At 46.7% G+C, this 18,420-nt stretch overlaps 1 protein-coding gene across 1 annotated transcript; it reads left to right on the top strand.

Annotated features, from left to right (window-relative positions):
- The first annotated feature begins 480 nt into the window (after positions 1-480).
- On the top strand, positions 481-9,497 carry clcf1 (cardiotrophin-like cytokine factor 1). The gene is made up of 4 exons (XM_034291986.1): positions 481-506; positions 6,415-6,575; positions 6,994-8,030; positions 8,112-9,497. Exons 2-4 carry the CDS (start codon positions 6,423-6,425, stop codon positions 8,257-8,259), a joined length of 1,338 nt encoding a protein of 445 aa, XP_034147877.1. The 5' UTR covers positions 481-506; positions 6,415-6,422; the 3' UTR covers positions 8,260-9,497.
- The last annotated feature ends 8,923 nt before the right edge of the window (positions 9,498-18,420 follow it).

Here is an 18,420-nt window from a genome sequence, read left to right as displayed (position 1 = left end):
CGTGTAGAAATTAAAAATGCTTTTAAATGGATGCGGGTGTGTGTGTACGTGTGTGTGAATAGGAAGTTTCCTTCAATGTAAAAAATGGCTTGGGTTGGGAGGGGTCAGAGGCCGCGAAAGCCCTTGTCTAGTTAGCTGTCATTGATATGAGAAAGTACATGATTCACGTTAGTCAGGGTGTGAGGACACACACACACACACACACACACACACGTCTTCCCCCTGGGACAGCCTGTGCGGCTGCTGTTCCGTGTCTCTGAAAGTGGGAAAGCAAGAGGGAGGTGAAACGTGTAACGAAATGATGCTATAAGTGTTAAAAAACAAAAGAATAATATGCTGAAGATTTCCTCTGTCTCCCGGCCTCTTAATCTTAATCTTTCCTCCCACCATTTATTTCTCCATCTCTCTCTTACACTTTCAGGTGGTCTTCAACAATAAAAATCAGGTTCAGCTGACCCCCCCCACCCCACAACCAAAAATAAACAGCTCAATATCCAAAACAGTATGTAAGTTCAGCAATTTAACAAATGTTATCCCAGATATTTTGAGCAAATAAAGAATATATTCCTGTAAACACCCTTTATTGCCTTTAACCTCCCACTCTCTCTCTCCTTCGCTCTTTGACACACATACACACATACACACATACACACATATACACACACACATACATTGCATGTTAGGGCTGTGAGGACTGAATTAGTGTCGGTGTGTTTTAGATAACTGTCTTTGTGTTTGTGTGGACACCAGAGCATCTACTCTGGTCAAGGGGTTTAAACCCACGCTCGGATCTTGAGCATAGAGATGGAGAAAAACAAATGAAAGGCAGAAGGAAATAGGATGAAAAAGGGATGGAAAGAGGGATGGAGGAAAGAGGGAAAGAAAGATGATAGAGATAAGGAAATAGGGAAGTAATGCGGAGAGAAGGAAAGAGGAATGAAAAAGAGGAGGAAGAAAAAATGAAGATGGGCGATTAAAGGAAGGAGTGTAGAATGGAAGGAGAGAGAGAGAGAGAAAATAAAGGGATTGATAGTGAAAGAAAGAATGATGGAAAGATGGATGGAAAGAGATGGAATTTGGAACGGAAGGAAGAGAGAATGAAAAAGGGAAGGAGGAGAGCGATTGACCCCTCAGATTCTTTGCTCAGCCCCATCGCTGACTCTACGGGTGAGACCGACAGACAGACAGATAACTGATGAGCAATAGAAAGAGAGAGAGAGAGAGAGAAAGTGGTGGCGTAGGGTTAATGCAGTACAGATTCCCTATTGACAGGAGTTAGAAGCACCCAGAGAGGGAGGGAGAGGGGGAGGGAGGGAGGGAGGGAGGGAGGGAGGGGGGGAGGGAGGGGGGGAATGATATAAAATGAGTTGGTCACGCTTTGAACAGTTACACATGCTGTTTACATTTTTCCCAAATTAACATGGCCCCTCTCTTCACCAAACTCTCCCTCTCTCTCTCTCTCTCTCTCTCCTTCAAGTCCCTTTGCTCCCTCTCTTCCTCTCTGCGTTTCTCTCTATCTCTCTCTCTTAATGTCTGTCTCCCCCTCTCTCCTTCAGGAGCCCCCATCCCCCTTTTGCTCCCTCCCTCTGTCCTTCCCTGATTTTCTAAAGCAGAGACAGACCGGAGAAATGTAATGGAAGTCTCTTGTATGTTTTTTTTGTATTTATTTTTTAGGGGTAAGCCAGGGGTGGGGAGCTGGGCAAATGCGAGGGGAGGTCAATTAGAAACTAAAGTCTGATAGAAGTGAGGGAAGAATGAAAGGAGTTAGATGGAGGGGAAGAGGAGCACTAATTAGAGAAAGGAAGAGAGGAAGCCAATTAGGTAAAGAAGGAAGGAGAACCACCATTGAAAGTGATACGTTGGGGTTCAAGGAGGGAAAGAAAGAGACAAGGAGAAAGCTAATATTGGTAGTTAACAAAGAATGATGGGTAGAATAAAGAAAGTAGGAAAGAATTAAAGACAGATTTTTCTAGGAAGGAGCAAGACCACGATTGAAAGAGAGAAATACAATCAAAAAAGTTTTGTTTTGTCGTAAACATCAAATTATTAACTTTTATGTTTTCTGCCTCTTTTTGTTTCCCCTTTGTTGATCTGTCATTGATGTTCTTTGGCAACCAGGGTTCCATTCCAATCCAATTAATTCATATTACAACAAGACTTCCGAGGAGGTTTAATAGATGACGAGTGTGTGTTGGTGTGTGTGTGTTGGTGTGTGTGTGTTGGCGTGTATGTTGATGTGTGTGTGTTGGTGTGTGTGTGTGTTGGTGTGTGTGTGTGTGTGTTTGTGTTGGTGTGTTGGTGTGTGTGTGTGTGTGTGTATTGGTGTGTGTGGTGTATGAGGGTATGGGTTGACTGTGTTTACATCGATAGGTGCATTGGTGCTTGTAGATCTTGCATGGATGCATGCATGTGTGTTTGTGTGTCTGATTGTGTGTGTGTGTTGAGTTAGTAAAGGAATGCGCGTTTGATTGAGTACAGACTGCACATAAATCTGTGTTCTAACTGTACACAGACACACAACATTGCCCCTGACCCTAGCTCTCCCCCCGCCCCACCGCCTCCCCCTCCCCCCGCCTCCCCTCACTGCAGCCTATACACATGTAACTGTCCAGCCAGCCAGAGTACCAGTGTGTGTGTGTGTGTGTGTGTGTGTGTGTGTGTGTGTGTGTGTGTGTGAAGGTCTGCGTGAGTCCATTTGCATGCTTGCACAAAACTCAGTAATTCTATGGTGAAACAAAACTTTCCTCAGGTATTACCTCTGGATTTCAGGAAGGATCAACTATAGTAGAATGTAATAAAAAAAGAATACAACAGAACACAGATTGTGCAAGTTCGAATTGTAATACAACAGACCAGAATGTAATAGAATAGAATAAAACACTCCTCTTGTAAGAGATTGGAATAGAATGTAGAATAAAAAAGTTTGTGTTGTAACGTAACAGAACAGAATGTGGAATATTGAAAGTTCTGTTGTAACATAACAGAACAGAATGTGGAATATTGAAGGTTCTGTTGTAACATAACAGAACAAAATGTGGAATATAGAAGGTTGTGTTGTAACGTAGCAGAACAGAATGTATGTAATATTGAAGGTTCTGTTGTAACGTAACAGAACAGAATGTGGAATATTGAAGGTTGTGTTGTAATGTAACAAAACAAAATGTGGAATACAGAAGGTTGTGTTGTAATGTAACAGAACAGAATGTGGAATATTGAAGGTTCTGTTCTAACGTAACAGAACAGAAGGTGGAATACTGAAGCTGGCGTTGAAACGTAACAGAACAGAATGTGGACTATAGAAGGTTCTGTTGAATACGTCTCTGGTATCTATAATCAGCCTTAACAGGGAGCCCTGCTTGGCCATGCCTTTGTCCCTGCTGGCTACGTCTGGTATAGATTAGCCATAACAAATACCCTAACCAGCAAGAAGTGGATGGCCTTCCAACCAATCCATCTGATGTCATCATGCATATGCCGATGGCAAGACCCCTGTAGTCAGTCAGAATATGTATCTCAACCCCAAGACTACGGAACCCTGTGCCCTGGCGTTAAACTTTGAACCCTAACCTTGAGCTCGACCGACCACAGACTTCAAACATAAGCAAAGCCTCAAACCATAAACTTCATATCAAGCCCCATAAACTCTGTCTTACAGCTGCTAACAATAAGATTGTGCAAAGGTTTGAGTTTGAATCTGAGATCAGCCGATACATCGAGATAGATAAATCAAACATGAGTCAGAGGATGAAGAACTCTGCAAACACACACACACACACCCATACGCACACAGGTCACGGGGAAGCCCCAATGTTGCTGTAATATGATGGTCCTTGTGAGAATGTTTTGGCGTCACTTTGGCCTTGTCCAGAGTGGGTCTAGATATTTCTATTGTCAGGTCAACTATGACTCAGCTCCCAGCACAGACTGGGACTGAGGGCTTTGGTTTGTAGCCTAACCATTATTATCTAAAGTAAAGGTTTCTCTCCCTATAGAAGACGGGTGTGCACCAAAACGCCACTCTTCCAGCCGGCATAATGTTTTGCATTAAAAACATTCAACGCTGAGTGTTCCAGCTGTGCATTTGGAGCTTAGTGGGGGAAAGTAGCTAGATGAGGTATTTTCTATAAAAAAAAAGACTTTCGTCAGAGTTGGTCTTGCTCTCCGGAGTTGAAGTCAAGAGGAGTGCAAACACAGGGTTTAAGGTGTTCACCGAAATCTGGTTTTACCTGTGATGTAATATCCCTATGTTGTAAGGTGTTCAGCGGTTGAGTTTAGTGTTGAGTTCTGTTCCTATGTTCCGTCAGATGTTGGGGTTTTGTGATTGAAATGAGAGGACATGTTTCACTGTGACTGTAAACCTGATTTAAATGAAATGCGCCGAGGTGCGTCAGTGCCAGTGAAATTCATAGTGATGACTTTATGGAGTTTGTTCCACGGTGGAAAAAAGGTGTTGACTCTTTTAGGTCCTGACATGTTTGGTTAGTTCTGAGAGGACAGAGATGTCCACATAAACGCTTGTGAGTTTTTCAAGAGCTCCACTTAAGTCTCCTGCTCCCTGGGGGCAGAAATGATTGTGGGAGGAAAGACGAAGAGATAGAGTAAGACCACTAATCAAGGTAATAAGCTGCTGTTATTTTTCCCCCGGGGCGAAAGACCAATGACAAGACTTCTGAAGACAAGTTGAAAGAGAGAAGCGAAAAAGGGAAAACCAAGAAGACGTTCTACAAATAGACGGACAGAGGGACAGATACTGTAGAAAGAGCGGAAATGAGAAATGTTGAGGGATAATGCCGGATTGAGAAAGTCAGTGGAAGGGGGAGATGAGAAAGTGGGAGAAGGAGAGAGATTGAGGGATTAATTGGATGGACAGAGAGAGGAGAGGGTGGAAGAATGGACTGGGGCATCAGAGAGGGGGTCATGACCTGCTCATAACTTCTTGCCAAACTGTTGAACAGCGGCATGTTTAAGAGCCATAATTACAGAGGACCATACCGTGCTGTCTGTCTGCCTTGGAAGACAGAGAGAGAGAGAGAGAGAGAGAGACAGACGGAGAGGAAGACAGACAAAAAGAGGCTGAAAGAGAGAAACAGAGAGAGAAAGGAGAGAAGAGAACAGGAGACAGAGTAAGGAAGACAAAGAAAACAGGGAATGTGAATTCGGGAGAGGAAATAGAAGTGAAAAAGAAAGAGAGATATATGAGGAAAAAGACTGACTGACAGACAGACAGGAAGATAGATAGTGAAAGTGAGTTCTCCGTGTTCTCCCTGTCTCTGGGTGAGTGAGAGGTGGGGATGCGGAATCAGAGATCTCTACCACTGTCACAATCATTTGGCCACCATTTTCCCAGTGTGAAACTGGAAAAGAGGGTCTCCAAAGAGTCTGCATATTAACCCCCCCCCCGGACACCTTCAAGACACACACATATGACACACACTTTCTAACATACGCACAGCTAACCTTAAAAATACGCACACACACCAGTGTATACACACTGATGTATAACATTTCAAATAGAAACAACACATAATCACATACATATGGCTGTGGATGCAAATTCAACAGCACTCACTAACATAAACACTGTTACAACAACAATCCAAACACAAGCAAATGAAGGCAAAGAAGAGACAAAGGCATTCATTCACTATGAACTGACACTCTCACAAATACACATAGGCACTATAAACACAATGTTGATGATAATGAAATAAGCCACATGCTTACATAACTCTGCATTGATTTGAGTTCCTGTGTGTGTGCGCGTGTGTGTGTGTGTTTGTGTATGTGTGTGTTGACGAACAGTGGGACCATTCGTCTGACTGTTTGAAGATTTGAGTCAAGTTTTATTTGAGCCCAGAGAAAACATTAGAGGGCCAGCACCTCTAAAATTAGACTGAAAGGGAAAAGCTTTATTGGCAGTTAAATAACTTAGATTCGCCAATATATAAACAGACAAGAGTATCACCATAGAGACCGAGATATAAACAGGATTATTGTTAAAATTCTCCTAAATATTGTGACGGTGCTCTTATCGAAGTTGGGTTTGGACGTCATGGCAACAAGGTAATGTTGAGGGTGCTGATAAAGATCATGCTCCTAAAAGATGTTCTGTGAATGGACGTTCCACTGTGTCATCCTTCTATCAGGGTTAATAGTGAATTACAACATTCTGTTAATTTAGAATTAATACAATCAATTACTGTTGTTTGTGGATAAGCACATTTTATTACTGTTGATTGTGGATAACAACATTCTATTACTTTTAATAGTGAACTAAATACTTCTATTACAGTTAATAGTGGAATACAGCATTTTGATACTGTTGATAGTGAATGAAACAATAAATTACTGTTGATAGCGAACTAAAACAACTCCTTGTGCGGTACTGAAATTCTCCTCTGTTTTCTCCTCCAGTCCATCAAATGCTGCTCACATTGCTATTGGTCGTAGCTGTGGCAACAGGGCAGGGCCCGGACCCCTCCCTGAGTCTGGCCAATGAGAGGACTTCGATTGAGAGGACCTACGAGTTGACCATTTACCTGGAGCACCAGTTAAGGGAGATAAAGCGCACCTATGTAAGGAGCATGCCCTACCATACTGTGTTCAAGCACTTTGATATTTGAGCACGTCAGTGCTTGCTTTCACAAATGCTTGAATTCATCTCATCACTGAGAAGCCTGGTGCCATGGGCTTCTTCTGCTCCGGTCAGCCTCCTGGTGTTTTGCCACCGGGAGTTTGCTGAAGCAGAAACAGTCTGGCCACCATGCTCGTGTTTGAGCACAACCAAGCTGTGTCTGATTGCACATGTAGGATTAACAATTCCTTCTCTCCCTCCCACTCCTCCCACTCCTCCCACACCTCCCACTCCTCCCACACCTCCCACTCCTCCCACTCCTCCCACACCTCCCACTCCTCCCACTCCTCCCACTCCCTCTTTCCCAACACACTGCTGACGGCCTCCCCCGCTGTCCCACCCCCACCTCCCAACTCCAGCTCTCCTACCTGGGCCCCCCGTTCAGCGACCCGGATTTCTCTCCCCCGCGGCCCAACAGCACGGCCCTGACTCTGCCCAGCGCGGCCACCCGTCTGGAGCTGTGGCGGGGCCTGGAGAACCGCGCTAGGCTGGCCCAGAACCAGAGGGCCTACTTTGTCCTGCTGGGGGCGGTCAGGGAGCTGGCCCGCTCCACCCTCTGCCCCTACCTCCAGACCTCCCTGCTCCACTTCTCCACTGGGCTGGACGGTCTGCTGGGGTCCATATCAGGCCTCATGAGCACGCTGGGGTACGCCCAGTCCCCAGCAGGGGTGGAGGCGCAGTACCTGCCGAGGGACATCGGAGGAGCCAGAGGAGCAGCAGGACGCAGGCCAGTGTCCATGATCAGTCACGGCCCCCATGAAGCCGAGACAGGAGCGGGGCCAAGGAGCCATGAAGATCAGAGGGGTGCCCCGATAGCCAGGGGGGGAAAAGAGGAGAACCCCAGGAGAGAGATGACAGAGAGAAAGAGGGACAGAGAGAAGGACAGAGAGAGGGGGAGGGACGGACGGAGAGCGGAGGCAGCTGGGGTTGCGGTTAGGAGTGTGGGGTTCAGACAGGAGGAGAGGGGGGAGCGTGGGAGGAAAGGGCGGAAGAGAGGTGTGGAGGATTGGGAGGAGGTCAGCGATGACAGAGAGGAGGAGGAGTTGGAGAGAGAGGAAGGCAGGGAGAGATGGGGACGGAGGAGAAGGCTGCTAAGCGTTTCAGAGGAAGGGGAGATGCCAGACCAGCAGTCCTCCCACCCACAACAAAACCTCCTCGACGACAACAACAAACTGTTCAGCTACACCTTCCACTACCACCCCCAACCACCGGGTGGGGCCGGAGAAGGCGTGACCGAGGAGGAGCAATACTTCATCAGAGAGTCCTCCTCCATCCTCTCCTCCTCTGCGTCTCTCCATCCCCCGCGGCGCTCCTCCCGCTCCTTATTTGCCCCCACCCTCCACCCACCCCTCTCCCTCTTCTACCCATTCGAGGCAGGGGAGGGGCACACTCTGTTGTCGGAACCTGTGCCCCTGTCCCTGAGGAGGGGCCCCCCCCTGCTGCCCCCCCCTCCCCTGCCCCCCTTCCTGCCACCCCTGTCCTCCTCCCCTCTGCTGGCCGTGCGGCCGGCTCTCAACGACTTCTCCAGGAAGGTGGAGGGTTTCTGGGTACTGAGGGAACTGCAGAGCTGGCTGTGGCGCTCCGCCAAGGACTTCACCCGCCTCAAGAAGAGACTCAGAGTCTGACAGGCGGAGAGAGGAGACGCACACACACACACTCACACACACACACTCACACACACTCACACACACTCAGCCAATGACTTCACCCGACAAAAGAAGACTGTGAGTCTGAACGACTGAGAGAAGACACACACTCACACACACTCACACACACTCTGCCAAGGACTTCAGCCGCCTTCAGAAGAGACTCAGAGTCTGACAGACTGTGACACACACACACACACACACACTCACACACTCACACACACACAGCCTAAACATGCACAAACTGAGACACACTGACGCCCAGAGAGCAAGCACACACACACACACACACACATTGAACAAGTGTCTCTTGGAAAATAGATTTTATCTCAATGAGACAACCTGTATAAATAAAGGTTACATACAATTTTAAAACACACACACATCTTGACAGTTTTGGAATACCTACCTTGTACTGAACCGTGTAAGAGGGGCTTTCTGGGAGGACATCAGCCAGGGCCAAGTGGCTCACTCGGGATAGAAAAGGACCAATTGTCTTCTTCTCTCAGCCTGGACAATATCTGCACTGTCACCAGTGACATGACATCATAATGCACATGCCATTGATCTGCCATTGGTACTGATTTACTGGACAGAACGGCTCACATCCTGGACATTAAGGTGGTGGTCAAGCAGATGGACAGCCACATCATTGACGAGAGCTGATTCAGCATTAGAGACTCAGTGAATCACCATTCATCTGAACCCTGGGAGGAAAACCTTTATGAATGGAGAGAAACAGAGACAAAGAGAAGAAGAGGAAGAAGAGGACATGGCAGGACGAAGAGGGGTTGAAAGAGCGGGGGGTCTGAGTCAAGGTCTGCTGACCACTAGCGACATGGCGGGGGAGCGGGGGGAGGTTGCTGAGAAATTAGAAATGTGCCAACACCCACTGTATCCCCGAATGGACACCCAACACACACAAACACTCACGCATTTCCAGGCGTGGAAGTCATTTGTGTGGCCGCCTATTTCTGAGTTCCTCACATTTACAGACCTCACAAAGCACCCCCCCCCCAATCCCAGAATGGTGTGTTTCAAAATGCCCCTTCGATCTGGGACATCACAGCTCAGCGTCCTGGTTCAAGTGTTTATGTATGTGTGAAGTCTGCGATGAGACTTCTTGATCTGTAGTATTTATTGAGTGTTACGTTTTATTTATTTTCTGAATAATACTTTTCTGTCGTGTCGCAGGGGGATGGAAAATAAAACTTTTTACCGAGACAAGTGTTAATGTGGTCATTTGGGAGAAGGGCTTTGGAAGTCCTCGGAGCGTGTCGTTGCGGAGGACGTTCCACGGGTCCCCTTTCCCAACACAAAGAGCCTCCTACGTCCGTTAAAAACAAAAGGAGGCGAACGAAGGCGTCTCGTTTGTCGGTCTTGAGAAAATTTACGATCTCCCTTTTTCTTTCATCCCTTCCCCTCATCATAACTCCCTCCTCCCTCTCTTTTTTCCATCCCATTATCTCACGCATCTCGTCTTCCCAGAAGCCTCTGTCCAACCTGCCCAGCACCAGACCAGTATTAGCAGCGTACACACAGGTACTAACATACACACTCACACACTCACACACTCACACACACACTTCCTCCCCCACTCTCTCCCTCTCTCTCATGCTCTAATTCTCACTCTCTCTCCTCCCTCTTTCTTTCTATCCATTTCTCTGCCGCTCTCTCAACCTCCTTCTCTTTTTTTGTCTCTCACTTCCTCTTTTTCCCTCAGGCTAGAAATTAAGGGATCAATGGAGATTGGCCTCTTTTCACCTCGGAGCTGCACACCTGCACTGAGCATAACTACCTCAACTATACACACACACACACACACCTGCACTGAGCATAACTACCTCAACTATACACACACACACACACACCTGCACTGTGCATAACTTCTTCCCAACCCCCAACACACACAGCCATACACATACAGACACACATACACTAATGTTTGTTTTTTCTATCCTTGTGGAGACTAGACAATTGATTCCCGGCTCTTCTTTTACCCTGATCCTAACCTTAACCTAACACTAACCTAACCTTTGTCTAAATCTAACTAGACCCCACAGTAACCAAAATGTAACCTAACCATAACATCTAAGCCTAACCACTAATCCCTAAAACTAAAACTAACTGTGTGTGTGATCATATGTCAATATGTTGACAAATGGTCTCAAACACACACACACACACACACACACACACACACACACACACACACCCACACCCACACCCACACCCACACCCACACACACACACTGACACAGCAACTGTATGAGTGGGTCTGGGTAAAAGGGTTAACTCTAAGGCAGCACTCAAACACACACATACACACACCCACAAACATACACACTCAAATATACACACACACACCCACACAAATATACACACTCAAATATACACACACACACCCACACACACACACACAAATATACACACTCAAATATACACACACACACACCCACACACACACACACATATACACACACACCCACACACACACACAAATATACACACACACACACGTGGCACTGTGTGTTTTTGACATTTGTTAAGAGACATTAGTGGGGCCAGTGGTCAACAAAGACTGCTTTGTGCCAGCGTCTGTGTGTGTGTGTATCTGCCAGTAAGCGTGTGTGTGCTTGACCCTTTGTGGGCTGTGTGTGCAGGATGTGTGTGAATCATTTCATGGTGTCATGATAGGATATGAACGTTCACAGTCATGCCAGTTCCAACCCCCCCCCACCCCCCCCGCCCCCAACACACTCACACAGTCTCAATGTTTATTTCCACCGGCGTTTCTATGTCGACCAGTGATGAAACCGGTGACAGTGTGGTCAGCCCTGCTAACCCCCCCGTCCAGACGAAGGACCGGTCCTATGGAGAAGCTGATGGACGGGTCCACTAGTTGGGAACTTTTATTTGCTCTGTGAGAGGCAACACTCGCTGTCTCTCTGTTTTTCTTTCTCTTCTTCGGTCTGTAGAGGCACAGATGCTCCTCAGCTCTCTCAGATCTCTGTCTCTCTCAGTCTCCCGGTCTCTCTCTTTCCCTGTCACTGTCTCACAAACTCTTTTCCATATGTCTCCCCGAATTCTTCACTTCTTCAGCCTAGCCATTTGTCTGTCTGTCTGTCTGACTACCTAGTGATCTGTCTGTCTGCCTACTTAGTGATCTGGCTGTCTGACTACTTGGGTATTTGTCGGTCTGTCTGACTGACAACAAGTTGATCTGGTAGTCTGTCTGTCTGATTATATAGTGATCTTGATCTGGTTGTCTGTCTTTCTAACTGACTGACAACAAGGTGATCTGGCAGTCTGTCTGATTACATCGTGATCTGGTTGTCTGTTGGTCTGACTGACAACATCGTGATCTGGTAGTCTGTCGGTCTGACTGACAACATGGTGATCTGGTAGTCTGTCGGTCTGACTGACATCATGGTGATCTGGTAGTCTGTTGGTCTGACTGACAACATGGAGATCTTGTTGTATGTCTGATTACATAGTGATCAGGTTGTCTGTCGGTCTGACTACCTGAGGATCTGTCTGTCTGACTACCTGTCTGTCTGATTACATGGTCATCTGTCTGTTTTCCTGTTATGTTGAAATCAGATGCTGAAACTCTCTCACCCCCGCATCCTCTCGCTCTTCCTCTGTTGATCTTTAGCTCCCTCTCTCTCCCTTTTCTCTCCTCTCTGTTCTGCTCACCTGCAGCACATAAAAATTCCTCTTTTCTTTCTCCAGAGAATGCTTGAGTTGCCCAGGGATTTACTACATTCCTACTAGCTTTCGTTCTCCCTCTCTCTCACTTTTGCTCTCTGTCTCTCAGTCTCTCTCACTTGCTCGGTCGTCCTCTCTCTCTGTTTTGGCACAGCTACATAGCATTGCTTTGGCTTCTCCTCCCTTCTTTCTTTTTAACACTTTTATCTCCTGTTAAACTCTGTCTCTCTCCATCCTCTATTCTCTCACACACTCCTCCTACCCCACCCCTCCTTACTGTTGGTCTACCCCACCTCTTTCGGGCCTAACCCTTCCTGTAACTTCATGACACCTACCAGCTCCGCCCTCCCCCAATGCCATGCGATGGAACGTTCCGCCTCTGCTGATTAGCTGGAGGGCGTAGGGTTGGGCTGAACCTCGTAACCGCTAGTCGGGGGGGGGAGTGCCCAGAGGGGTTGGGATGAGCCTGATTTATGAGTTAATCAATTCATCCACCGTGTGACCGTGTAACCACAGACCTGAGCTGTCTTTCATTCCGTCCGTTCACAGCGAAAACAGGCTGCCGTCGTCGTACGTGTTGCAGGCCTTCTGAGCGTTGCCTGCACAGAAAGAGATTAGCAGGGTGCTTTTGGGAAGTCTTGAAGGTGTTTTGAAAAAGGTGTTTGAAAGGTGTGTGTGTTTGTGCGTCGGTGAAAGAGAGAGAACAGAACCCAATTACAGAGGGGATGTTTGATGGCACCTCAAACAATGTCTGACTTGTACGTTGGCAGCCAATTGGATGAAGCAATAAAAAACAAGAGAGGGAGAGAGAGAGAGAGGGAGACAAAAAGAGGGAAATCAAGAGCAATATATATAAATGCATACAAGATATCTGAATAGCTTTGCTTTCTGTGCCCACGTGTCGTTGGGTAAATCCAACATTAGTGATTCCGACTCCGAATCACTCTGAACTCAGACTGATTTTGTCCCGTTTAAGAGTCCTTCTTCTCAACAGCGCCCTCTAATAAAGTGATATGATTGATGTTTTCCATCGGAGTGTGAGTTCTGCGGCCTTATAAGGAGTTCTGGTGTGGCGGAGGGTCAACGAAGCGTTTTACATGTTGGCGTGTCATCGTCTGTGTTTCGTGTTGACGTGTCATGGTTTGTTAAGAGTCTGTATGGCTGGTTAGAAGCAGCTGCCCACCCGCCGCTCAGAGCCTCTGCCGGTACAGGGCACACTCTGCTCTCATCGTCCCCCTCCCTCTATCCTTGACAGTGGGAAAGGTAAATAGAAAAGCTTTTAGTGTTGAAGAAAGGCACAAAAGACCAGAGATTACAGAAGAGTCACAGAAGTTCCTCACCTCCCACTCTGACGGACCCGTGCAAACACACACACGTAACACGCACACACATGTACAGATGTACATATGTGTTACCATGGCACGCACGCACACGCACGCATGCACATGCATGCACACACACGCATGCAATCACACGCACACACAAACAGATTTAGACATTAGCTCTGCTTACACCTGGTTTTAACATGAATCCTTTGTCCTCGACTTTTCTGATTATGCTGATTTTTCACATGATCCGGACAAAGGACGCAAGGCAATGGATGGTATGAATGTATCAAGCCACACTTGACAAGACCATACAGAGAGATGGGTGAGCTTAAATATTATATCTCATACAGTTCAAGTAACCATGAAAAAACTCTCTAACTGGCCAGTGATCCGTCACTACTTCTACTACTGACGATACGTTTCCATGGTAACACATTACTACTACTACTGACATACGTTTCCATGGTAACACATTAATACTACTATTGAGGATACGTTTCCATGGTAACACATTACTACTACTACTACTGACGATACATTTCCATGGTGACACATTACTACTACTATTACTACTACTACTACTACTGACGATACGTTTCCATGGTGACAAATTACTACTACTTTTACTACTACTACTACTACTACTACTACTGATGGTACGTTTTCACGGCAATACAATGCTGTTTTGATCTTCAAATTTTATTTATCCTTCTCTTTAGGTTTAGAACCACTTCCACTCATTTAGACACAAATAGACGGAGAAATAAATTATTCAGTGTGTGACTGTGGTTAGTTGGCGTTCAAAGGAAGTGATGTCCCGCGACAGTGTTCATTCCTCAACAGAGGCCTTAGGAGGTTGTTATAATGAGGAGCTTTAGAGCTTTGGTTTGCGCAAATCAAAAAAACATCATTGCCACTTTTTACAATCACATCAAAGTGGTGACAGCTGTGACTGGTTTCCTTCTACGTTTGGGGACCATACTAGCAGTTTGAAAAATAAGATACACCATTTTTTCATTGACGTCAGCAAAGTTTATTAGGGAAGGCACAATCGCTTTATTTTCTCACCACTTTTGTTTCACATTCAATAGGACCAAACTGTCTGACAGCTGAAAGATTCAACTGTTTTACCATGATGCAGTAAACGTGGACGAAGCACCACATTCATTCTTCTTTTATCTTTGTATATTAACCATCATCTAAATAATGACAGAGAAATAATGGTGATTTTCACTGAGAGGGTTCTCTGATCAGTCATTAGTCCATTCTCTCTCTGACTTGCCTATGATTCACAGAGCTCAAAGGCCAGGACTCAACCAATCTGTCTTCTGACCCAGAAACATTAAGTCAAACAGACGAGTTGAGTAAAGAAGGAGGACAGAGAGAAACATAACAAGGAAACGACAAGAGGAAAAATTAAGTAGATGAGAGTAGAAAAGGATGAGAAGGCTAATGTTGAAGAAGGGACAAGGCCACACCTCTCTTTTCTACAGTGCTCTAAACTAAACAGAGGCTTTTCATTATCTTCAACTTAATGCTAGATGTTCCATCATCCTGAAATAAGTATTTTTAATCAGCCATTACAAACCTCAACTAACTCTAGCCACTGCTACCTAAAAGTCTCTGGAAGTAATCAAATCATAAAATCACTGATGTTACTCAAAAGTGATTTGACCATGAGAAATGAAAGCTGCTGCTGATTAAAAAGACTTCTTTCAGACTTTATTTATAAGATCCAGAAAGTTCTGTCTTCATCAGGTTTCACGGAGAAGTCAAGTTGGCAAGGACACACGCAACGTGTCAGACTGACAGTGGTCTTGTTTGTTCTGCATCGCCTGGTACGCTGAACGCTCCGAGTTAAGGAACACTGTCTGTCCTGCCAGTCTCCTTGCACCACGTATGAGTAGGTTTGCCTTTGGAATGTCTGTTCAAATATCCGCAGGGTTTTTACTGCGGCTGTTTAATATCAGATGATAGGAACAGAAAGGTGACGCAAAAAAAAAAACATTTCAGGTCAATCAAATCCAATCTCTGGATGCCCCGGAGGGGTGCAGCGGTCTAAGTCACCAAGTCTTGCAGTATGTAACCGCGTGATTGTAGACAGGTGTTCGAATCCCGGGTCACGGCATGTTGACAAAGCCCGGGGGTCTGAAAAAGGGTGGAGGAAGACGGCTCAGTTTGGTTTCTTCAGGCATGCGTGTACCAGTGAGAACATCCTGTTTGAGTTAGCTAACACACCCCGATTAGTTACGTTGATTCTTAGCTACAGGTGGCTGAGGTTTATAATGGCGGTTCAAAGAACACCGAAGCATTGCGGCGGGAAGTAGAAGTTCTGGGAATGCCGCCCCTGACCAAGTCTCGGCACCCCCGGATGACACTGCGAAACAAAATAAATGTCTCTCCGCCAGCGAGTCCACCGGTTGGTGAGCGTGACGCTGTCACTTTCGGCTGACCCGGACGCGTCGCCGGCGCGTTCGATATCCGTTCCGTTCCGCCACCAGATCAAAATGTCTTCTCAAGGCCATGCGCGGTCTGAATTACAGTTTCTGGTGGCCCAGACTACATTGTGAAGAAGCGTCTGAACACCAAGAAGGAAAAACATTTAAATTCTCCTTTAACCTGTCTTGGATGTTTAATGAAGCCGTCCTTATAAAGGCACTGCATCACGTTATCATGCATCTCTTCCTCTCTAAGCACTGTTTAAGCCTCTTCACCCTCTCGCCTTCCTCTGGTTGTCTCTTCTAATCTCCCTCTTCTTCTGTACATCTCCCAAACTCGCTCACTCCCTTCAACTCTCCCCACAATACCCCTCTCCCTTCATCTGTGCCCCACAGGCCTCATTACCCTCTTCTCATTGGTCCTCATTATCCTCTTCTCATTAGTCTACATTACCCTCTTCTCATTAGTCCACATTACCCTCTTATCATTGGTTCATCTCTGCCACAAAAGGCAGAAACAGAATATGGGCAGTAAAGAGAACAGCACTTCAGATCAGACTCAACCCCCTCCTCCACCCCTCAACTTCTCCACCTCCTCCACCCCTCAACTTCTACACCTCCTCCACCCCTCTACTTCTACACCTCCTCCACCCCTCAACTTCTACACCTCCTCCACCCCTCTACTTCTACACCTCCTCCACCCCTCAACTTCTACCACCTCCTCCACGCCTCAACTTCTACACCTCCTCCACCCCTCAACTTCTACACCTCCTCCACCCCTCAACTTCTACACCTCCTCCACCCCTCAACTTCTACACCTCCTCCACCCCTCTACTTCTACCACCTCCTCCACGCCTCTACATCTACACCACCTCCACCCCTCTACATCTACACCTCCTCCACCCCTCAACTTCTACACCTCCTCCACCCCTCAACTTCTACACCTCCTCCACCTCCTCCACCCCTCAACTTCTACACCTCCTCCACCCCTCAACTTCTACACCTCCTCCACCTCCTCCACCCCTCAACTGCTACACCTCCTCCACGCCTCTACATCTACACCTCCTCCACCCCTCTACTTCTACCACCTCCTCCACCCCTCTACTTCTACCACCTCCTCCACCCCTCTACTTTTATAACACCTCCACTCCCCTACTTTTAGGCCACCTCCATCCCTCTACATCTACACTCACTCCATCCCCCACTTTTTCTCCCTCCTCCACCCCCTTCTCCACCCCCTCCTCCACCCCCTCCTCCAACTCTTCACTTTAACACCCCCTCCCCGCCACTTTTATATCCACTAGCCCTCAACAGACCTTTGTTTTGATCTTTCCGTCACAACTCTCCATCCACAGTTACTGTTACATTAAGCCTTCCATCATTCCAATCTCACTTTTTTTCCCCTTTACTTCCCTTCTCTCTTGCCTTCCGTCTTTCTCCCCTCTCTCCCCCCATTCTCTCTCTCTCCCCCCATTCCCCCAATTCTCTCTCTCTCTCTCTCTCTCATTGCACTCTCTTTCCTTTTATCCCAGGCCCATTCATCATCTGCTGCCACCGGCTGTAACGGGGCTGTTGTGTAATTATTTAATATTTATGTGAATATTCCCATCCCACATTGGCTCTTGGACTCCAAGACGCGTAGGGTGCCTGTCGTCAGGAGTTGATGTTATAACTCAACCCAGAGTTAGGCTATAAATGGACCATTCCAGTGTTAGAATGGCCCATAGGGCACACCGGTAGTGTTTGTTATGAATGGCCCGTAGGGCACAGTGGTCTGATTTTTTATGAATGGCACGTAGGGCACACCAGTAGTATTTGTTATGAATGGCACGTAGGGCACAGTGGCGGTACTTCTTATGAATGGCCCGTAGGGCACATTGGGAGTATTTTAAGTTGTCACTATTGAGAGTAGTAATGGTTCCATGAAGGGACCGTGTTGAATGCGCTAACTGGGTATTTTTGGCAAGCTAACAACCAGCAGGACAGTAACATCTGTTAAGTTTCCCTAAACTGTATATTGGACAGGTTAACTGGAATCCCCCCCCCCCCAAAAAAAAACCAACTCCTGGTGATCCTCTGCTGCCCCTCAGTGGTGACAGTGTGTCACTGCAGGCTGTTTCTCTCCGTTGGCAGTGTTGTAACCTGTGTCTAACCTGTAATGTTTGCCCGGCTAATTTCACAACCTGTGTATGGTTTATAGTTAATAGGAAACGTGACCTATGGCCCCTTTTAAAATTGGTATTAAGGGATGATGTGAGTAGAACAAGGTATCGTGTGACTCTCACAAGCCTTTCCGCTAACTCAGAGCCTCTGCACAGGGGAAAATGAAGACCACATTGACTATGTGTGTGTGTTGATTGCTGTCGGGACTCTATTAAGTAGAAACAGATTTAAGAATGATAATTAGGTCTAATAGGAAGGAATTTCCCCGACTTTGTCTAAAAGCAGCCGCATCACAGAACTGGTTTTGAACAGGGTCGGGGTCAATTAGAAACACACACGCGTGTGCGTGTGCACACACACACATTCACGCACACACACACACACACACACAAACAAACACAAAGAGTATGACTGTTTTTTACAAAGGAAAGTGGCTGGCGAGGCTGGCAGCTCAGTGATCCGATGGACCGCAAGCCGAGACGAGACCCCGACCTCCCGCC

Source organism: Esox lucius, chromosome 4 (genome assembly GCF_011004845.1).
Source record: "Esox lucius isolate fEsoLuc1 chromosome 4, fEsoLuc1.pri, whole genome shotgun sequence".
Classification (NCBI taxonomy): Eukaryota; Metazoa; Chordata; class Actinopteri; order Esociformes; family Esocidae; genus Esox; species Esox lucius.
The sequence above is the reverse complement of the archived record's forward strand: the minus strand, read 5'-3'. Positions and strand labels throughout refer to the sequence as shown.